The sequence below is a fragment of the Protopterus annectens genome, chromosome 9.part0, assembly GCF_019279795.1.
Source record: "Protopterus annectens isolate FY-2018-M chromosome 9.part0, PAN1.0, whole genome shotgun sequence".
NCBI classification, from domain to species: domain Eukaryota; kingdom Metazoa; phylum Chordata; order Ceratodontiformes; family Protopteridae; genus Protopterus; species Protopterus annectens.
This window is the reverse complement of record NC_056743.1, coordinates 1,909,864,872-1,909,882,990: the sequence shown is the minus strand read 5'-3', so window position 1 is coordinate 1,909,882,990 and position 18,119 is coordinate 1,909,864,872. Positions and strand designations below refer to the sequence as shown.

The 18,119-nt window shown below is 36.4% G+C and overlaps 1 protein-coding gene across 1 annotated transcript in view; it reads right to left on the bottom strand.

The window, feature by feature from the left end:
• VAV1 (vav guanine nucleotide exchange factor 1) overlaps nucleotides 1–18,119 on the bottom strand; it is a gene marked incomplete at its 3' end in the record, with an annotated part of 1,650,237 nt that overhangs the window by 159,207 nt on the left and 1,472,911 nt on the right. Inside the window, 1 exon segment of the mRNA XM_044084720.1 lies at nucleotides 14,106–14,222. Within this exon segment, the coding sequence (XP_043940655.1) occupies nucleotides 14,106–14,222 (117 nt within the window).

Sequence of the window (18,119 nt, the reverse complement as noted above, 5' to 3'; positions counted from 1 at the left end):
GAAAGATTTTTGTTTATCTTTTGGGATAGGAATTTTGATAATTTGATGTTTATAATTAATATATATCTTTTACATTATAATCATCATCATTTCATATTTCTTTTTTTCTTCTTTAGCCTGGAATAATTATCTTTATACTCCTTTATCATGAGAGGCATTCTGTTATTTGTTATATTATTGTGCTCTACTCCTTCAAATATAGAAAAGAAACAAAAGTAATCAATGTATCATATGGACTGAGATATCATTGTTATATTTAAATGTTAAGGGTTTTAATAATCCAAGGAAAAGATGAAACATGATTCATTATCTAAATTCAAATAAGACTCAAGTGGTATTTCTTCAAGAAATGCATATTTAACCAATGTAAAAAGATATTTTAAAACCAAGTAACTATATAATGTTAGCTCAATCTTACTTTAAAATCAAGAGGAGGGGAATCATTGATACTTTGGAGAAAAATATTGATTTACCACAAATTATTCATAAATATGAAGACCAAGATGGTCTTCTTGCTCTTACAGTTTTAAAGTTTAACAATAGAATATGGATTGTAGTGACTCTTTATTGATTACCAGGTTTGGGGCAAAGCTTTGCTAAGAAACATCTAGATTTTATTCTTGAAAATTATAAAGGCAATCTAATTATATGTGGAAATTTTAATAGTGCTCTGGAGGAATCTGATACTAGCAATAAGAGGAAACTAAGGTTGACTGCCACTGCAAAAACACTTAAAATGGTTTGAATAATTTAATTTAAATGATACATTGGATTTTAGAGATTCTTGTTCTTTACTGTTTTCTCATCAAGATTACAAATATGACACTCAGGCCAGAATTTACAGAATACTAATTTCTCAAGACATAATTTCTAGGATATCCAATTTTAATATTATTCCTTGCCCTCATTCAGACCAAGATCCCTTTGTTCTAAAATTTCAATTTAATTTTAAAAGATTATCTTTATGACTAGAATTCCTACATATATAAATAAGCTTAAAGTGTTTAAACCTCAGTTAGACTCTGAACTAATTGTTTTGGAGTCAAACTATTCTTCTGACATCAACATCGTTATGATCTGGGATTCAGTAAAGGCTTATATTTTTGGTAAAGACTTATCTTGGTATAAAAATAAATTAAGGAATGGGATTCAGAATTACAAAATATTCAATCTAAAGTGTAGATAACATTTTAAAAAATTAAACTCCAACAAAGCCCTAGGTATGGATGGAATAATGTCAGAATTTTATCAACTTTTTCCACCTTCTATCATGTCCTTGTTTCACAAAACTTTAATTGAGATTCAATCTCAATAAAAAATCCCACCTTTCTGGAAATATTCTTTAATCACTCCTATACTAAAAAAAATAAAAAAACACAATTGTGTTTTTCCTATAGACCTATATCTCTCTTAAACAATGACTATAAGATTTTCATATCTATTAAAACATGATAATATTAGAAGTATTCTAACTCTTATAGAGTTTTTGAATTGAAGAAATGGAGAAGTTTTACCAATAAATTTTGACATTGGGAAAACGTTTGACACTGCGAATTGGAATTATTTATTTAAAATTCTAGAAATGTTTGATTTTCCTAAAAGTTTCATTTCACTTTTAAGGAATATTTATAAAGGTAATATGTTAAAACTGGCCATTTTATGTCAGAATATATTTCTTTGATTAAAAGTACTAAATAAGGCTGCCCTTTATCTCCAGTTCTATTTGCTTTAGCCATTGAATTCCTTGCTGTTTTAATTCAAACAAATCCAAATATTTTAGGCATAGATATCATTAACCATTATTTTTCTAAAATTATGTCATTTGCAGATGATATTTTATTAACACTTTCAAATTCAAAATCAATTCTTGTTGAATTAGAGTTGTCTAGAATACATTTTCCCAATCTATTTCTGGTGTTCAATTTAATTAATCCAAATCTAAATTTCTTGTTTTAAATAAATGGGGAAAAACCGAAAAACAAAAAAAAATATTTTATTGGTAATCAAGTCTCCTCATTTGAGTATTTAGATATTACTTTATTAACGTCTATACAGACAATATTAACTGTTAACTATGATAATATCATAAAACAATAATCAGCCTTTTTTCTAAATGGAATAAACCTATTTCCTTTGAAGACAGACTTCAGTTAATAAAACTTATTCTTTTACATAAGATGTTATATTTAGTGCAAGCTCTATCTCTTCTTCCACATAAACATCACATTAGTGAAATAAATAAACATTTACTACAATTTAACTGGTTCCCTAATAAAAGCAGAATAGCTTTACTGTATCACATCAGAACATGGGATCTTGGAGGAATCAGTTTTCCAGATATAGATACTTACAGTAAAGCCTTTATTTTCAAAATTGTACTAAATGATATGAATTATAATTCTAACTGGAAATTATGTTTAACCCTTCTTAAAAACAATAATGATATATTACGTAATACCAATTCAACTAATCAAGACAATGTTCTGTGGAAATATCTTTGTAATTTTATACAATATAAAACTCCTTCTCTCTCAAACTCTAGGTATTTAAGTTTAATATTAAAGCCTTTCAAAAACACCATCCTTTCTAATATAGATATTAAAATCTAGTTTGAATCTTTAATTCATTTTAATGTTACTGGAAACTTTTTTAATAAAATATGTGATCAAATGTTCAACATTTAGGAGACTAAAAAATGTGTTTGTTGGCAACAGTTTTTTAAAGAATTGAAAGTCAAAGAAACTCAACAACTTATTATAGAATTTGATTTAATCCTGCCTGGTTATTGTGACAAAAGTGTAAAAATACAGACACAGGAACTATGTTATCCCTTGCTCACTCTATAAAGAAAATCCTAAATTAATTCATTTTTTCTATTAAAGTATATATAACAAATCACAAACTGATAATTCGATTTCAAATTTTACAAAATATTTATAAAATATAAAATAAAATTAAATATTACATTATGGAATCATATTACATTGGGTCATGCTTCTTGTTTTACGTTTGAGACTAAATCTCAATTATTATTCTCTGTTAAACATACCTCTTGGTGTCATTACTAGCACATATTTACCTAGATATTTTTGCATACAGCATTTTTAATTCCAAAAACAATAGCTAAATTTAATAGAAATGAAAAAAATACACTGTTGGAGATGTTTGCAAGAATGTAATGCTGATTAGATACATGTTTTCTTTAACTGTCCTTCCTTAAGTCTATTTTGGTGCATTATTGATTTTTTGAAGGCTTTATTTTTTTACACCTATTCATTATCCAAGTTTCTAATTTTATTTAATGTAAATGAAGGTTGTGACATATAACCTTATAATCCAATTAAAAAAATGATGAAATTGATGTCCAGAAGTATTTATTGGCAGTAAAAGCACAAAGAATAAAATCACGATAACTCAGAACTGAGTTATCATGATTTTATTCTTTGTGCTTTTACTGCTAATCAATACTTTTGGACATCCATTTCATCAATTTTTTTAATTGGTTTGTGGAACAGTTTTTTTTGATCGGATATAACCTTATAATCCTTTTTTGTTATGGACAATTCTTGTGGTAGCAAGGAAATGTATTGCTAAAAAAATGGAAAAAGACCACATCACCACTATTTGGAGACTTCTTATTGCTCCAAAAATAAATTGCTATTAGAGAAACTAAAGTAAAAGAGCAAAGATTATATCCCAAACCACTCACCAATAATCTTTGGAAGAAAATTACCTATTTGAACAGAATCCTGCCTCTGACCTTTAATGAAGTGAAATAAGAGGAAGGAAGAAATCCTTGTGAAAAAGAACGAATAATTAAATGATAGAAAATAATTTTCTTTTTATTTTTTTTGATCTTTAATAATAATATTTAAATTTTCAGGCCTTTGTATCTATTGCGTATAGTTTGTATTTGTTATTATTTGGTATTGCATTACTCTTTCATTATTATTATATTACTATCATAATTTAATATTTAATACATGTTTTTGGGAAAAAAGAATCAAAAAAGTTTCTTTGAACAAAAATATCTAGAAACCATTAAAAGCTTCAAAGAAATACTTAAAGTGAATCTCCCTACAAATGCTACCACAATAATAGTTAGGTAACTTACCATTCCATATCAGGACTACTAGAATACATTTAATAAAGTTTTCTCACCCTCTTAATGTGGTATCTTGTACGGAAATATTTCACATGTATATAGTAATTTATGTATTATATCTAAGAATGCAGTGCATTTTATGCACATCTTAGGCTGGATTTTATATATATATATATATATATATATATATATATATATATATATATATATATATATATACATATAAGAACAAACCCAGACTGGAAGGAGTGTCCAATGTAAAAGTAATTCAAAATAGATGGTCCAAATAAAACTGTTCTTTATTCCAATAAATGTAAGCGCTTTCGCGGACCAATAATTCCGCTTCTTCAGACGTTATAAAATACAATACAAAGCCAACAGCTTATATAACAAAACTGATACCATAATTATTATCAATCAATTAAGTAATTAGTAAAAACGAGTTAAAGCAGTAGATCCGTATTAACAAAAAAACTTGCTCTCATTTCCATCCACATAAAATGCATAAGTTCAGCAAAAAATATGCATCAAACATTCAATAAAAATGTAGACATACAGTATCCACATGCCATCTAATAAACACAATTAATAAAATATATAAAACATGTATATTATATGAAGTATATAATATATAAAATATATATAAAAAATTGCATATTATCTAAGATCCCTAGCCTTAAGCACGGGCTTTAGTGACACATTGTCGTTCAAGCCTCTTCCTCTATGCGCCCCCAACCTAAGGATCCATTTAACTTCTGAATATTCTGTATCATTGTAAGTATCACCCCATCTAGAACTAAGTGGTTGTACATGTAAAATTTGAAACAGAAAGGTATCGTTAGTGCCCAAACTGAGTGTGTGCTTTGCCAAAGCACTGTAATCTTGCTGTCCAGTAATACAGTAATTATGGTCTCTAATTCTCTCCCTCAAAGACCTGTTTGTTTTACCTACATAGTAACAGAAACAGGTCTGACAATGTGCAACATAAACTACATTCCTGGTGTTACAAGTACCATGATTTCAAAGCTCCCAAAGGTAACCAGTGCCCGGGTGTCTAAAGAAACATGATTCATCAATGAACTTGCACTGGGCACATGTGCCACATTTCTTAGTTCCCCTGAGCCGTGTCATAGTCTGGTCATTAGACCTATTATTTGTTGGGTAGCATAATCGTTGCTGTAGGTTTTCACAATTACTGTAGGTAAATTTGGGCTGTGTACCTAATAAATCCCTAGTGGTATCATCAACTAAAAGTATGTGCCAGTTGGCAGCTATAGCATCTTCAATTGCCGCAGCATTTGCACAATAGGGGAGTATTACTGAAAGGCCATTATAAGTATTGGGTTTCAATGGTGCTAATTCTCTATGTGAAAAAAAATGGCTTAGCTCTATTGTGTCTAAGATTCCTGGTTTCAATAAATGCTTTACTAATTTCATTAACCCGGTAACCTCTGTTAATAAAGCCTTGCTTGAGAGTTATTAATTCATCTTCTAATTTGGAATCATCGCAACAGTCTCAATATCCTCATAGCCTGGCCCTTAACTATATTCCCAAATACAGTTGTATTGTGCATGCTTTCCCTATGTAAAAAAGATGGCCTGTAACAAGATTTCCTGAAAACCTTAGTTTTCCATGTACTATTTTCAGTATATAGTGTAACATCTAAGAAATTAATAGAAGTCAATGAACATTCCATAGTAAATTTCAAGAAAGTGCTGGTGGAATTAATATAGTTCACAAAGGGTAAAACTGTCAATGCGTCCCCTTTCCAAAGCAAAAAAGATCGTCAATAAAACGTCTGTAAAATAATACATTCGGTTGACCTATAAGAAACTCCTGTTCCCAGGCTACCATGATGAGATTGGCATACGTATTGGCACAACTCGTGCCCATCGTGATGCCCTTTCTCTGTCTAAAACATAAATCCTGAAACAAAAAAACATTATTCTCTAACACCATGTCTGACAATAGGCACAAAAAATCAGCTTGTGTAGCGTTAACCAAGTTATCATGTATCAATAGTTTACTGAGCATTTCAAGTCCTATATCACTGGGGATGCATGTGAAAAGAGCTTCCACATCCATGGTTACAAACATAAGCTCTTCCAAATTAATAGTTGTAGTAGTTGTAAAATTATACAAATCGGTCAAGAAATGTTCACTGTCTTTGAGCACATAATCATAATTCTTTAGAACTTTTTTCAATTCATGGTCCAAGAATATTGATATCGGCTCAGTTGCTCATCCCGCCCCTGCTACAATAGGTCTCAATTGTGGTGTAGTGGGATTTTTATGGATTTTTGGTAAGCCATGTAGCCTAGGAATTTTGGGGTAGTCAACCAGAAAATATAAAAGTAACTCATTAGTATTCAATCCCATTCTTGCACAATCGTGCAAGTATGTATAAATACTTCTATGTATATTAATGACTTCATCTATTTCAATCTTTTCATAGGCTTCATCTTCCAACATGGAAAACATGGTATTAAAGTAATAACTAGAATCCATAATAACTACAGGACCTCCTTTATCAGAGGGCCGTGTGACAATTGAGTCATTCTTCTGCAATTGTTTTAAAGCATTTCTTTCTCCCTTGCTTAAATTACAATTCTGTTCATATACATTATAGCTGCCAATATTGTAGATAGAATTTTCAACAGCTTTCAAAAAAACATCAACATTAGCAGGTAAATGTGGTGTAAAAGTGCTATTATGCTTAAAATTGTTAATTTCCCATTTTTCAGTGTCAGCAAAAGTTAATTTAAGTGTTAAATTATGTGCAAACATCCTTACTGCCAAGGCAGCATCACAAATGTCCATGCTGTCAGTAGGTATAAAGTTTAAGCCCCTATTAAGCAAACTCCATTCATCAGTAGTTAAAGAATGTTCAGAAATGTTCCAGACTAAGTTCCCTGGTTCCACATCTTTTTCAGGGTACGTACCTGTGGTTGGCCTGGTCATTCATTCCGTTTCTGCCCTCGTTGAAAGTCTTGGTCCATTGACCTCTTTCTCCCTGGTCTTATCGGTAGTGGTACGATAGGAAAAACCTGCTGCTGTGGTTTATCTAATTGAATTTTTCATCATACATCACTGTTACGGGCAGCGGGGTCAGCCACTTCTGTTTGTAAACTCTCCAGTGGTAACTCCATAGGTGTAGAATAATCTGACTTAGGTAGTCTTGATGAAACAATTTTGTCAGTAAAGACATTGTTATCAGCGTTAATACTACTGCAAACCGCTCCTTCACTTTCAGTTTGTAGAGCATTCATTTCCTCTTGCGTTTCCTGTTGCTGTACAAGGCTGGTGGCTCTAGCAATAGCTCCACCTGCTGGATTATGCACATTCCATCTGAAGTTGGAGCGATTACCATTATATGCTTGGGTCATGGCTGAAAAGGGTCAGTAGACTAGTCCAATTACCAGATGAACAGGTCAGTAGACTAGTCCAATTACCAGGTGAACAGGTCAGTAGACTAGTCCAATTCCCAGGTGAACAGGTGAGTAGACTAGTCCAATTACCAGGTGAACAGGTTCATAGGTTCATAGGTTCATAGGTTCATACTAGGCTATCTGCCCAAGGGCATTTATAAGCCTAGCCCATAGTTATGTGGCTTTCGCCACCCCTTTAGTTTGAATAAAAACTATGCCTATCATTTTTCTGTGCCTCTGTCAAGCAGTGACACTGAAGTAATCCCTGGGGTATATCTGCGATCTCCCATCCATTGGTCAAGATTCCTCTTGAACAAGGCCAGCGAGGTGCTCTGCCTCACATGTACCGGGATTTTGTTCCACAGCATAGGGAGTCTCTGGGTGATGAATCTGTCCCTCCAGCACGTTCTATTTATAACCGTGTCAAGGTTTAAGTCTCCGCCCTTGTGGTTCTGAGGGATCTAGATTTTTGAGGTGAAGCATATTCATCAAATCTGGGTTTGACATGGCCTTATATGTCAGGCACAGGTCACCTCTGAGCAAGCGGTATGAGACTGAATAAAGCTGGAGTTCTTTCAGTCGGGCAGCATAAGACATATTTTTGAGACCCTTTATCCTTTTGGTGAGGAACTTTTGGGGCCTTTCAAGCTGCATCAGGTGTCTGGTCAGATACATTCCGAATGGGGCATTGTACTCAATCATAGGTCTAATGAGTGATGAGTACAGGGGGACGATGACCTCCCTTGATCTAGATGTGAATCCCTTCATGATCAGGTGGGCGATATAGAAGGTTTTCCTAACTACTTTAGCTACATGAGTGTCAAACGAAGACTACTGTCAACTTGGGTCCCCAGATCCCTGATGACTTTTTCTGTGCTCAGTGGATTGTCACCTATATGGTAGCTAGGGGTAACCTTGTTTTTCCCGAAGTGTATGACTATGCATTTTTTGGCGTTTAACTTCAGGCCATGACTCTGGCACCAGTTATCCATTTCTGTGAGGCCCTTCTGGAGGATATCTGTGTCAGATGTGTTTTCGACTATGGCGCCCAGTTTGCAGTCATCTGCAAACTTTGTCAGCCATAACCCTCCTGTGTTTGCTTGTACTTCAGAAAAGTAGATGCCGAACAAGAGTGGACCCAGGACTGAGCCCTGTGGGACACCACTTGTGACAGGCTTTGAGTATGACATGGCTCCAGCAACTCTGACCCTGTGGGTTCTGTCGCTTAGCCAGTTTGCAACCCATCTTGTGATGTATGGGTTTACATTCAAGCTGATGAGTTTTTCGATGATACCTGAGTGGGGTATTGTGTCGAAGGCCTTTGCCAGGTCGAGGTAGGCTGTATGGACTGCCTTTCCCTCATCAATGGCCTTGGTGACGGCCTCGAAAAAGTCAACCAAGTTTAAGAGGCAGGATCTGCCTTTGACAAAGCCAAACTGGGTTGGATCCAAAGTCTGCAAGTTCCCTATGTCTTTATTTATGAGTTCCATTATGATCCTCTCCATGGCTTTGCAGATAAGGCTTGTCAAGCTAATGGGGCGGTAATTTCCAGGGTCTGTGGAGGCACCGCCCTTATGAAGTGGGACCACAGTCGCCGTGCGCCACTCCTTGGGTACGTATCCTGAGGTGAGGCTAAGATTAAACAGCTGTCCTAACTGTGGGTTTAATTCCTCGTTGAGTTCATGAAGCACACAGCCGGGGACACCATCCGGTCCCATGGATGCTGTGTTTTTTGCCTTAGTGAGGGCAGTTCTCACCTGGGCGTTGGAGATGTTTGGGGGGCTACAATCCTCTGGAATAGATATCTCTCCTTTTGGGGGGGAGGGGGGGGAGAAGTTTGCACTGAACCTGTCAGCCAGTATGTTAGCAATGTGTGTAGGTTCAGTAATTTTCACATCATTTTGAACTAATTCTGAGCATATCTGGGAGTTTCCTCCTAGGTTTCTAACATAGCTAAAGAAGGCCTTATGATTGTCTTTAGAGTCCTTGGCGATTTTTCTCTCAAAATTTGCCTTTGATGATTTTATGAGAGCTCTTAGTTTTTTACTTATAATGATCAAAGGTGTCTTACCTTTCAAGGATTTTGCTCTATCTTGTAGTAGCTTCCTCCTTTTGTTGTAGAGCTTGTTTATGGCTGGGGTCCACCAGACTGGACGCTTGCCTTTGGTACAGAGAGTCTTAGTTTTGTTTGGGACTGCCTGATCCATGCAGTCCTGTAGGTGCTGGTAGAAGGCATTTGTAAGTGATTCAGCGGTTTGAGTAATGTTTACCACTGGCTCAGGGGCCTTAAAGGAAACCACACTAGTTTTAGAAGTGTGAAATCGGCTTTTGAGAAGTTTTTCACTGTGGTCTTTTTGTTTCAGGTGGGGCGGGATGAGGCCCTCCAGCGACATTAGTTTATGATCTGATCTCACCAGTGAGGGTATACTTCGGTGTTGAACATTTTGATCCCATGTTCGTGATGATGAGATCAAGTATGTTTTCACCTCTTGTGGGGATGGTGACTAGTTGTTCCATGGCATTTGAGTTTATGAACTCCAGGAATCTTTGGGTTAGAGTGTTCGGGCTTGAGTAGTGTTCCCAGTCTATATTAGGGTAGTTGAAGTCACCTAGTATGATGGTGTTTGGAGATACATTTATCCCTCCAATGTTTTCAGGAAGGCCATGTGAGGTTCCTGAGTTTGAGAGGGTGGCCTGTAACATGCTACAAATTGCAGAGCAGTCTTGCCTATGGTTAATTGCACCTGGATGGTCTCCGATGCATTGCGTTGCCACCAACCTTGAGGTGTGGGTGTCCTTTATGAATATGGACACCCCCCCTCCTTTCTTGGTGTTGTCCGGATTTTGGGGCCGGAACGCATGATATGAGGTGAAACCTGTTAGTGCTGGGGTGCTCTCAGGAGCCTTGAACCAGGTTTCTGTCACAGCACAGACATCGATGTTCTCCATATTGAGAAGGGCCTCGAGTGCGTGCTTCTTGAGATTGAGACTTCTGGCATTGAGCAGCATTACCCTTAGTTTTTTTCCTTTTTGGTGTTCTAGGGTGGTAGGTTTAGAATTTGAGCCTTGCCTAAAAAAGGCACTATGGGGGTGGCAAGAGCCTTTGCCAATATCCGGAAGCCCAGGGGTGACAGGTGCAAGCCGTCCCTTGCGAAGCAGCATGGCTTGTCCAGCATGTCATCCCAGGCAGACAGACATTGGATCCCCTTTGAATGACACCAGAATTTAAGCCAATTATTAAAGATGATCATCTTATCACTGTATTGTGGCATCATTCTAGGTGAAGGTAGGATACTGCTCAAGGTCAGGGTCATACCTGCCTGGGCTACATAATCAGAGAGCTCCTCGATGTCCCTTTTCATGTAGTCCAAGGAGGTACGTCTCAGGTCGTTGACACCAGCGTGGACAATGACTGAGTCGTACTTGTACCTGCTGTTGAGAGACCTGAGTGCTTGCGTTATGTGGTGGATTCTAGCGCCAGACAGGCAGCTTACTGTGACCTTCTCCTTACTCAGTCTGGTGAGCGGGACGTCAGTGTGTCTGACTATGGAATCACCAATGACAAGTGTGTCTGGCATTTTGTTTGGCCTTAAGGGCTGTGACTGTTTGACACTCTGACTGTGTGGTCTATGTGTTGCATGTGTTGGGTCGTGAGGTGGTAGTTGTTTGGGTGTCTGCTTTGGTGGCCTCTGCTGTTTTGGTAAATTTTTGATCAGAGCCTCCGAGTATGTCTTTGTGTGAGTATGTGTATGATTTGAAGTTGTGATGGTACCATGTGTGACTGGGTATGTATTGTGTGTGGTTACTTTCTCCTCCTGTCTAGTCTTGCCAGTCCTATGTTGAGAGAGCTCAGCCTCCAGTTTGGCCGTATAGTTGCATCTCTCGCATGTATTTGTGTTTTGTGGGAGAAGGAGAGGATTGTCTGTGTACATGAGGCAATTGTAACATTGCCTCAATATTCCCAGGTTCACCAGTTGAGCTGGAGAGGACACTAGCAACTGATCCCTCGACATACTAGAAGTAGTAGATAAAGAACTTTCAAAGGACTCCGGGGGAAGTGGATTTTAGGCTGGTGGGGTACTATCTATAATAAGAGTGCTTTATCAAGGTGCAAGTACTGTAGGAGTAAGTGCTAGGCTTTACAGATAGAGAATAGTCTACTTGGGAATCAAGTAGAGATGAACTTTTCAGTTATAGGATATGCTGGTTAGATCAGCAGTACAGTTTAGCGTGTTTTATAGCAGGAGGCTGAAGGGAGCTAGGAATTGGCCCAAAACGACCAATGGACTACTAGTTTCTGGCTGAAACTTCACCAAATCGGACAAAAAGGCCGCTCAGTGCTTCCCACTCCCACTGGTAAGCAAAGAAACTTCCCTCCTTCCTAATAAGGCAATGGATCAGTAACAGGAACTAAAACAAAGCCCAGGGATCAGCAACTCTGAAACTGGACTACTCTAGTTCAGTAAAGTGGGAAAACAAGAGTTTTTTTGTTTTATTACAGAGATAAGGAAAAAAACAGACAGTAAATGCTATAAATGCTGTAAATCGGCTAGCGCACTTTAGTGTGTAGCCTACAGAAACAATTTGCAACAATTAGTAACTTAAAGTGCAATAAACAGTGTAAAATGCAGAAATCACTTAAAGTAGCAGTAAAACAGGCGAAATGCAGTCGCTAGCTTAAATAACAGTGGGAAAGCCACAAAAAATACTTATATCTGGTAGAAAGTCACTCTTTTAGCTCTCTGCTGCTTGGATCACTCTGCAGACCAACACGAGGATCTGTGCAGAGTTGGTACAAGCTGGAAAACACGTGTTTAGCGTGTTTTATAGCAGGGGGCTGAAAGGAGCTAGGAATTGGCCCAAAACGACCAATGGACTACTTGTTTCTGGCTGAAACTTCACCAATTCGGACAAAAAGGCTGCTCAGTGCTTCCCACTCCCACTGGTAAGCAAAGAAACTTCCCTCCTTCCTAATAAGGCAATGGATCAGTAACAGGAACTAAAAACAAAGCCCAGGGATCAGCAACTCTGAAACTGGACTACTCTAGTTCAGTAAGGTGGGAAAACAAGAGATTTTTTTTTTTTTTTTTACAGAGACAAGGAAAAAAACAGACAGTAAATGCTATAAATGCTTTTAAGTGGCTAGCACACTTGAGTGTGTTAGCCTACAGGTAAAATTAAGCAACAAATAACTTTTTAAGAGTGCAAAACAGTTAATCAACACAAAAACAGTTTAAATAGAATGCAGAGCTGTATAAACAGGCTAAGATGCAGTCGCTAAGCAGTAAATATTCAAAAGCCAGAAAAAATACTTAAATCAGTTATAGCAAATACAGTTATAACAAATGCTCTGAAATATACTGTATATTTCCAATATGTTTGAGAAGGACAGTCAGAACACAAGAAGGTTCAGGCGAAAAAGAAAAAAAGTTTTGTTTTACTTTTGAAAAGGTAAAAGGAGGAACAGAAGGCCTTATCAAATGTTCTCTCTGTATTAAGAAGAATGAGCTAATGACACTAGACTGGGAGGTGTGTCACAGTAGGGGCGGGCAACTGCAAAGCCACCAAGTATAAGAGCAAGACACCAACAGGGAGGGAGGGTGGGACAAAATAGCCTAAGACAACAAGCACTACAGATTCTGAAAGTTTTTAAACAGATAAAGATTTCTGAAGATTCTGAATAGACAAAGTGCTTTATATATATTAAATTATAAAAACAGTAATCTGTTAAAATAATCAAAAGATACTTATATTTTGTAGCTCAGTTGCGGTCAAACAACTTCTCCAGCCTGCACCAAAGACCAGAACACTAGACTAGTCCAATTACCAGGTGAACAGGTGAGTAGACTAGTCCAATTACCAGGTGAACAGGTGAGTAGACTAGTCCAATTGCCAGGTGAGCAAACAGTAAATAAATAAGTAGTAAATAAAAAGTGTAATTTATCATCAGATATTATGCCTTTGAGTTTGAATATTAGGTTGAGGGAATCTGAGAGGGTGAAACCACACCAGAATAAGTTAGAGTCTCTTTCTGTGCTGTAATATACTGTAATATTCCATTTGACAGTACAGTGGTGCAGCGGTAGCATTGTTCCCTCACAGCAAGAGGTTCTCTAGTTCAATTCTTGTCTGGGGTGCATTCTGTGCAGAGTCTGCATGTCCTCCCCGCATTCATGTGGGTTTCCTCTGGGTGCTCCGGTTTCCTCCCATGTACAAAGACGTGCACCTGGAGCATTTCTCCTCGGGCCTCCACTGAAAATTGGCTTTGTTCCAGGTTGGACTTTCATGGTAAACAAATGTTAAATAAATAAATAAATGTAAATGTAATTTCATTTTTTTGTTTTCATGGTTTTGCTATTCAAGATTTTGTGACTCAGGCTTTTGATTACTTTGTTTGAAGTTTACTGTGTTAAAACATATGACATATAAGTGGGGCATTTTTATCAGCGACATTTAGGGCAGTGGTTAAATGCATGTACCTGTTTAGCATATCCAAAAATAAGTGTACCATACACATACGAGGGTGAAATAACATTTGCAACATCAGAAGGTAAAATGTTTCAGAACTTACTTTATGCTAATAGCATATTCCCCAGAATCCTTCACCCTCTGTCTCACAAGGTATGTACCATCTGAGCAACCACTGAGCATGGTCTCAGCTTCAGCCCTTTCCATAGGCCCAGAATACCTGTATGGAAATTAACAATGAATAGCAGACTCTGGTTAGATCACTACTGATTCATCTCAACAGAAAATGCACTAAGCAGCAAAGGATACATCTTAGCTTTATCCACCATGCAATGAATATGTAGATTCAGCCTGGAAATGTGTAAAGTCAGAAGACTACCCACCTTGTTAAATAAACATCTTAATATTACAGAAATTGCACAGCAGATGTACATTAATTATGCACACAGATTGCAAGACTGAATCAATGAAGAATGATAGAACACACTGAACAAAATAATCAGCCAATCATTTTTGAGGGCAATGACTATCCTTGACAAAGTTACTTAGAAGAGTTTTACACACACACACACACACACACACACACACACACACACACACACACACACACACACACACACACACACACACACACACACATATATATAGATACACGCACACACACACACACACACACACACACACACACACACACACACACACACACACACACACACACACATATATCTATAGATACATTGCTTGTTTTTCAGTTCATTGAATTTTATTAGATTTTTTTTTTAAAACAGGCAAGGTCTGAAACATACCCATATAAAACTTGGCTCAGGTTTTACTATTTATTATTAGTAATATCGTTTTCATGTTTTGTCATGTTTTTAAAATGACATTTTAATATTGTAAAAAAGTATATTAACATGAAGGGTTAAGTGGGTGTTTTCTTCTTTTTATTGACTAGAGTTGGTTGATTGTCTCTTAATGATTACATTTGGCTTATAAACATGTGGATTTGTAAAGGATTTTGTTCTGAGGAATCTCGGGAGATTCCTGGGTGAAAATGCTTAACATTTTGTAATAAAAACAGTTGTGAGTTTTCGCTGGTCTCTTATTCAAGCTGCCTGATTTTTATTACTACGTGGTTGAGGTTTTTACTGTGTATTTGAAAACTGAAAGTGAGATGTTTAGGAAAGAAAAGGAACAAATTACACAGAAATGAATGGAAGTTGTGGGATCGACACATGCAGAATAATGTCCAGGAGGTGGAGTGAGCTCTAGGAGAAGGCAGGAACTGTGAGATACACGTAATGCTGGAATGTGTGACAATTGTTACGTATATATGCAATATATAATGCAAGAATAATTTTATTATGGTTTGTTTTCTTTTTTGTTGATGTATGTGTGCCTATGTCTTAAGTGATAATGTAATAAAGGTATTTTAAAAAGTAATATCAAACCTGTAATTAATATAAATTATGACAGTATCCAACTGATGAAAACTACTTTAAAACAAGAGGTTAAAATATATACCCAATATCTGCAGGTCTAATCTTCCATTCCATGAGAATGTATATGAGTTTTCATGAATATTCTGTGTTTACTTGGATACCATAAAAAGGAAAATCATATTCTATACCTTTCATTTAAATACTTTTTGGAGGTAGTAAATAAACAGTTTACAAATTGTATACACTATATTTGGCAGCATCTTAATATAGCAATAACCCACGCCTGGGTGTGGGTAATGCTGGATTTACCCACGGTTGGCGTGGTTTGGTCCCGAGGGTGAAGCCCGAGGGACCAAACAAAGCCAACCGTGGTAAATACAGCATTACCACCAGAAGTGGTTATTGCTATTATAGTATGACATTATTTAAGAAAAGAAACTATTACTTTTCTTAAATAATGGCATAGTATAATGCCTGTTTACTGCCCTTCCACAGATGTCTGGCATCCGCGGCAGTTCTGATGTACTGCATGCCTGTGCAGTACATCAGAGCTGTGGGCAAAAGCAATGGAGAAAGCAAGATCTCCGTTGCCTTTTTTTTATTGTTTTCGCTATGTTAAATGGGTTTAACATAGCGAGACAGTTTTAAAATAAGCAACGGAGATGTCCGTTGCTTATTTTAAAACTGTCTCGCTATGTTAAACCCATTTAACATAGCGAACAATAAAAAGCAATGGAGATCTTGCTTTCTCCGTTGTTTTTAAACCTGTCTGCTATGTTAAATGGGTTTAGCATGAGACAGCTAAAATAAGCAACGGAGATCTCCGTTGCTTATTTTGCTGTCTCGCTATGTTAAACCCATTTAACATAGCAGACAGTGTTTTAGTAGAGTTATACTAATGGAAAAAGTCCGGGCGACCAGACCTTTTTCCATTAGTATAACTCGATTTACAATGTGCACGCTGGCCAATCAGCGTGCACGTTTTGGGGGGGTCATGGTATAATAAGGAATAATCTGTTTTTAAAGGAAAACTTTATTTCCAGTTTAAAGTCATATTCTAAAATGTACATAAGGTGTTCATCATCAGCTTTGATAGTATAATTCAGGTTTGAAAATAATTTCTGAACATTTTAGATGACTACATTCCCTCTTATAACCATATATATTTTTATATATGGATTTAAATATTGAATTAATTATTAAGCATTATGTTTCTTACTTTGAAATTTTAAACTGGATGGTTCATTAAATTTAACAATAGATTACTTAAATCTTGGATTTGCATTAGAAAGTATAAGAAGTAACTCAACCATTTTAGACACAACTGGGCTTTTAACTTTCTGTTTAATTCAATACCCTTGATACATTTGTTGCAGTACAGTTAGAGGCTCTGCTGCCAAAGCAAGTAGGGATAAAGAACATTCCAGCTCTGCACCTTTTGAGTATACCATTGCTCATGGTAAGTATAAACCAATAACTGTGATATAGCATTTTCAAAATATTAATAACTGGAAAAACGTTTCTGGCGATGAGAGTCAAAAGCCTTTTTACCATCTTTGCTTATTAGTGTGTGCGATTCATTTTCTTTGAAGAAACAGACTCAATATTATTTTTAAATGTTCTTTTGGTTTTCTTATCTTTTCAGCAAAACTCTATTTGAATGTTATGAATTAGAGAGGGGACTATATAGCAGTTGTAACAGACGTACTTTTTCTGGTCAATCTTTACCACCGATATTGATCTGTTTGGACTATTCAGTAGGGTCCTTGCCTTTTTTAATAAAGAATCAGACGACACTTAACTAGTGGTTTGAGTGTTTAATTTATTAAGTGAAACTAGCACGATTCTTTCTTTCTCCTGTGGCTGATATTTTAGTTATGTTGATGGAGTAAGTAAGCAATCAGTGCCTCAGTTTTTAAATTGTACAAGGCCTTGAGAGTTGATTCTTTGTCATGTTGGTTGGGGGTAGTGGCATATATTAAGAAAGAATGATCCTCACTGGAGAAACGCAGTGCCAGCCAGTTCTTTTCAAGTAAAACTTTTTGCCTAGAGAATGCTGCAATATCTCCTTATTTACTTCTTGGTTGTTGGCCTATTTCTACGTAGGATGATGCAATAGACATTGTAAGCAAACACAGGACGTAAGGAAAGACTGTCTTCACATCCCTGCCACTTCTTTTAAAATAATTTCCATTTTTGAGAAGGTAAAAAGGTCTGCTGGGTAGTGTGGGGATGGAAGTTAACTTTTTGGTGGCAATGAAGTTGTTTGGACTTCTGGCTCCCTTTGTCATTTCCAAGTCACAGGTATAATGTTTTGTAATTCTGTTTAGTGTAACAAGGAAATGTATCATTAGGCATTGGATGGGTGTTGCCCTTCTGTTTTTTCTTACTTAGCAGTTCTGATGCTTTTTTATTGTATACACATGCATGGTGCATCTGCATTTACTCCAGCGGCTGGCTACAGTGCCCTCTTAGTTTGAGGCCTCCCTCTCTTCAAATCACTCCTTGTTCTCGATGTCTTTCCCCTTTTCTGTGGAAACTCTGTAATATCCTAGTTATTTTCCCACTCTTACTTCATTTTGTCTCTTCCACAATTCATCCTACTGGCTTTTATACAACTAGTTACATGTACAAATCTGTTATGTATCTCCGTTTTGGCAGTTTCAGCTTGTTTT